This window comes from Penaeus japonicus, unplaced genomic scaffold (assembly GCF_977035675.1).
Source record: "Penaeus japonicus unplaced genomic scaffold, GWHDUDI00000001_assembly GWHDUDI00000037, whole genome shotgun sequence".
In the NCBI taxonomy this organism is placed as follows: domain Eukaryota; kingdom Metazoa; phylum Arthropoda; class Malacostraca; order Decapoda; family Penaeidae; genus Penaeus; species Penaeus japonicus.
This window is the reverse complement of record NW_028234439.1, coordinates 12965089-12970088: the sequence shown is the minus strand read 5'-3', so window position 1 is coordinate 12970088 and position 5000 is coordinate 12965089. Positions and strand designations below refer to the sequence as shown.

The window sequence follows — 5000 nt, the reverse complement described above, 5'->3', positions numbered from 1 at the left end:
TGTAACGGCATTAGCTCCAGAGTTCCAAAGTCATCCTAATGATGACTAATTATGATGGATTTATTTAACCCATTGGAGCTGGTTGACGTGATGACACGTTTTGTGGTTTTTGCGTCAGACGCCCGGGACGAGATATGAGGGCAAGCCCGGCACTCGGGTTGAGCGAGCGGGCAGCCCAGGCTCGCGGCTTGTGCTTCCAAGAATCTCGAGGCGTTAGGCTTATGCGTTCGAGAACCCAGATATTGCGACCATGCAAAGCCGGAACAACCCTGACATGAATGGGTTAATTATGATGGATTTATGGAAAAATATTGTTTGGGCTAGTCTGCGCTACCCAGAGGGCAGAGAAAACCCTCCCTCTGTCTCTAATTTTTAGCTGGTGCTGCTAGTGTCGTAGACCACCCACGCTGACAACCAGTTAGGTCTTTAGGCACCCCATCCACAATGGGTTTATGTCAATATTGGACATTATTACCAGTTTATTGATCTGGTGTTGAATATGTCTACCGAAAAGGCATTTAAAACTAGGAATTGTTGCTCTAAACCAAGGTGAAAGTTAAATACTATAGAAACTTTGCTGAGAAGGCATCTAAATTCTTTTCAATATAGCAACAGGAACTCTGACAGTCTATGCACTTGTGTATGTAATCATTTATAAGCCTTTACTGGAAAATTGAAGTTTGATGATCATATAAATGCAGCTAGTGGCCATTGTAATGTGCAGAAACAGGGCCATCCTAAGCCTATTTTTCACCTCCCAAAGATATTCATTAACAAATTAATAACAAAGGTTATATTTTCTTCATGATTTCACATGTCATGGCTTTCCATATGGCTCGCATGCCAGGTGATCGGCCACGTAGCTGTTGGCCTCGGCAAGAGCAGAATAATAACCTGAGGCGATAGGCTTACACACTTTAAACCAATAGGAAACAAAACCACCCTGTCGGCAGCAGGTTAAATTACGTAATAAAACAGCATCTAACACATAGTATAAGACAGCTTGACAGGTTATGCCAACCTTGATTTAATATAAAGTATGTCTATAGATTTTACACCAGTTGTCACTAAAAGTGTTTTTTGTTGTACATAAAATACATCTTGATATTACCATGCTTACTAGTGGATGTGAAAGGCTGCAAGTATAAAGGAAGGCAACAATTTGTAGATAAAAGGATTTATCAAAACATTCATTAGTCATAGACAGATATACGTAAGGTGATCTATATTTTTTAGCCATACTGTCAAAGGTTTTCTTGTTCACATTATTATGTAACTTTATTAATTGGCAATCAGTTTTGCTTACAGGGTAGAACAAAGAAACACTTTCATAGTTAGCTGTACCCATTTATTTGAGCACACCAGGACATATTTGACTACAAATCGTATATAGTAACAATGACTATTGATAATAATGGTAATCAAGAGGGAATAGTTATAAAGCAAAGAAACAAACTCCTCACAAACAAGATGCCATTGGACTGGCATAAAACTAAACACTAAAATGGAAGGAGCAAACATGGCGTGGCTTTCAAAGGGCATCACAACAACATTTGTAAGGAGCTTGCCAGTTACCTTTATTTTCATTAAAAACTGTGATGTTCAATACGTCTGCTACTCTGTATAAGCACCAACTACGGCAATAAAAACACAAACAAGAGAAACGCTTCTTACAAAAAAATCAAATAATTTTTCTTCATCAGTTTGAGGTGCATATCAAGTGTAAGATAATAATGCACAGAGCTTGTATTGAGGATCATAAACAAAGGAAACCCCCATAGCTCAATCAATATAAAGACACTGATGTAAGGACAGACAAGTTCCTACAAGAGGCATTTTCCCCATAAGAATCCCAAGTGGTAAGTGAGCTGTTTTTACATTTGAAGTTATGATAATAAGAGTAATAGCACACATGCTAACACAATTGCCCTAGAGGTAAGTATCATTCATACACACACATACAAACAAGGCTACCTCATTTTTTGTCCATTTCTCATAGCCACTACAAATGTTGCAGTAATTATTAATTTAATACGCTTGGTACAAAAGGCTTGAAAGCCCATCTATATGTTAAGTCCAAGTGCATAATAACATGGGATCAAAGAATCCTTGGCTCACATGTCACTTGCAGTAAGGCATCACTTCGACTGGGCCAACAGACCTTGAGGAGGCTGCGCCAGTTAACACACAATCCCACAAACCATTCCGAGCAAAAGTTTTTGTTTCAGTGGCCTGCCCAGGTGGTACTTGGAGAAGTGGCGTGGTGGCATGGAGAGTTAAGGCCATTTGTTGACCCAGGAGGGCGATGTCCGGATCTGAAGATACGCACAGCAAGTGGCTGCGAGGGTCAGAAGTGGGCATCATACATTTGTTACACAGGTTAAACTTATTCTTCTTTACCCTTCAGTTAACTAGAGCAAGTACACTTCATGTAGTGGATCTGCCCTTTAAGGAACACCACAATTTTTTTCTTATTTTTTTTTCAAGGACGCAGTATATGAGTTCTGCCCAACAAGACCTTGTGCCAAGGCATCCGTCAGGTAAGTTTTCCCTACATACTAGACGACATATGATGAGACAGTGAAATGATGGATGAGGATGCCGAGTCGATGGGGTGATGGTGACACATGAGATATGACTATGAAAGTAATGGTTATGACATGATGACAGTAGTGAAATGATGAGGTAATGCTAGACACAAGTGGCGGGACCTCCAGCAACAACAGTTTCTACAGCCCCCCACGCAGACACAAACACACAACACAGCAGAGCCAACCAACACAACTCAAAAATTCCAGCATGATCACTGCAGACAGATCCCCTGTCAAAAATATTACAGTAACCCTAGTATACAAATGTGCCTATTTCCAAATATATTCATAGAAGAAAAAGGAAAAATCAAAACTTGTTAACTCCTGACATGACCATAACACCCTATGATCCAAGTCATCTAACGACTCTTTTCACTTCCTTTCTTCTTTCATTGTTAGCGACCTAAGCTGGGGTGAGGTGGGGCTCGACTGTTGGCCGTCTAGTGGTGTCTTCATATCTTCTGGATTTTTTCACCCTTAATCACAGGGTTGTTCCGCCTGATCTCTTCCGCTCCATGTTCGCGGTAGTCAAACGTGCAGTGGTGTTCATTACTGTAGCGATGCACTGAGCAGAAAAGGCCTCCACACCTGCATGTAAAACCTGTCAGAAAGAAATTCATAATTAATAAATGATCTTCAAGCTTAAACTATATTATTACCTTCACTTCCATTATGATCCCCATAATTTTCACTTCAAACATTATGTTATCAATACTTGCAATTGGGTCCTTGGATGAAGCATGACATGAAAGAGTAAAGTATAATGGCAAAAACTTTTCTCCATTGATTGAAGTCACTTTTAATGAACTAATTAAAATGGTGTATTGTTAAATTAATGACTCAAACTTTAACTGACCACAAACATGATGAAATGAATGAAATGAAATTTCAATGAATCATTTAAATGGTCTTCAATTTTTTTTTCCTGAACAAAGAGTACACTGAGTAAACCTTCTAGTATACTCATAAAAAACCTTGTCATGAGAATATATGATATCTCATTTCAAAGCTTTATTCTAAACTACATATACACATGCATTGTCACTAACCTACACACACACACGCATACTATCCTAGAGTAACTTCTTCCCTCCCAGATGATACAACACCCTTACTTCTTTCAATATTTTTCTAATCTTTACTTGCACTCTCTAATCATAAAATAGAAATCTTCACTAGAGTGCTAGTTCTTTCTTTTTTTCTATCAGCTATTAACTCTTTGCAAACAGGAAAACATGGTAAGTTGCTACTAAAAGCATTTACATTCAAGTGACAGGTAGGCAGTGGAAAAAATATATTGACATAGCAATTATCATGAAATCTAATTTTTGGACAATATAATTAATCTATTCAATAACAATGTCACACAATTAAATTTTCTGTTCTTAGTTTTCCATTTCCTACCAAAAAAGTGAATCTTCATACAGATGTATCAAGAGGTTTTCAAATACAGAAAGCTACATAATGTCTCCCTGTAAACCAATGCTCAGACATTCCTTGTATCTATTTTTGAAATGGGCAACAACTGTAATGTCACATCCTTGTTTCTAAAGTTGTGCTGTCTGTGCATTTAGTTAGTTGGATATACACCAGTTCTATTTACTTACATCTACTCACATTAAGTTCGTCCAGTCACCACTATAATGGCTTTTACCTTCAACTTGATTAAAAAATACTTTACAAGAGGCTGACAAGTACCCAAACCTTTAAATGATGTCTTCTCTTTTTACTCAATACTACCTTTGCCTTCTTCTAGCTGATGTGGTGCACAAAATTACTTTGAAACAAATTTTCAATAACCCTTTATAATTCCTACTAACTAGAGTTAGTCTGCAATTTCTTTAATTACTGAGTGCTACTTGCTCTTCAAAGAATTCTTATCAATGAAATGCTGTTACTGCAGGTATTCACGTCCACTATACAATATCTTTTTAATGATTATGTTCAATCACCATCTTTTTTGTTCCCAAATTCAAATTAACTTATTGACTTCAGGTGTCACACCTGTCATGAAAAATATATATTGGATCTCTTTAATGTGACAAGCATCAGATAAAAATCTTTGTAAATTGCAGATGCTCTTCAAAAGTTATTTATAAGAATACCACTCCTGGTCGTCCAATCAACAGGGTATCTATTCTCTCTTGAAAAAAATAACTTTCCCTCTTTGCAGGCTCTTCAATACCCACCCATTGGTATGCATCTTTGAACATTGTGACAAATGTAGAAAAGAGTACAAATAAGAATGAATAACTTCACAACACAAGAGAATTAACCGACTTTTGATTAAATCTTCCTCAGAATTCCACGTAATACTGATGAAGATAAAATCAAAACAAGTTGTTCAATTATTTATTCTCAATTATAACTTTTTCTTGTATGCATCCATTCTCAACTCCACTGCATGTG

The 5000-nt window shown here is 37.3% G+C and overlaps 1 protein-coding gene across 5 annotated transcripts in view; it reads right to left on the bottom strand.

Moving 5' to 3' along the window:
• Positions 1 to 1333: 1333 nt before the first annotated feature.
• The window catches only part of drn (zinc finger AN1-type doctor no), a 105304-nt gene continuing 101637 nt past the window's right edge, over positions 1334 to 5000 (bottom strand). For all 5 annotated transcript variants that reach the window (XM_086532632.1, XM_043016188.2, XM_043016185.2 and 2 more), the window contains one exon: positions 1334 to 3192. In XM_086532632.1, coding sequence (XP_086388758.1) covers positions 3044 to 3192 — 149 coding nt within the window. In that variant the 3' untranslated portion in view covers positions 1334 to 3043. The remainder of the gene's footprint in view (positions 3193 to 5000) is intronic.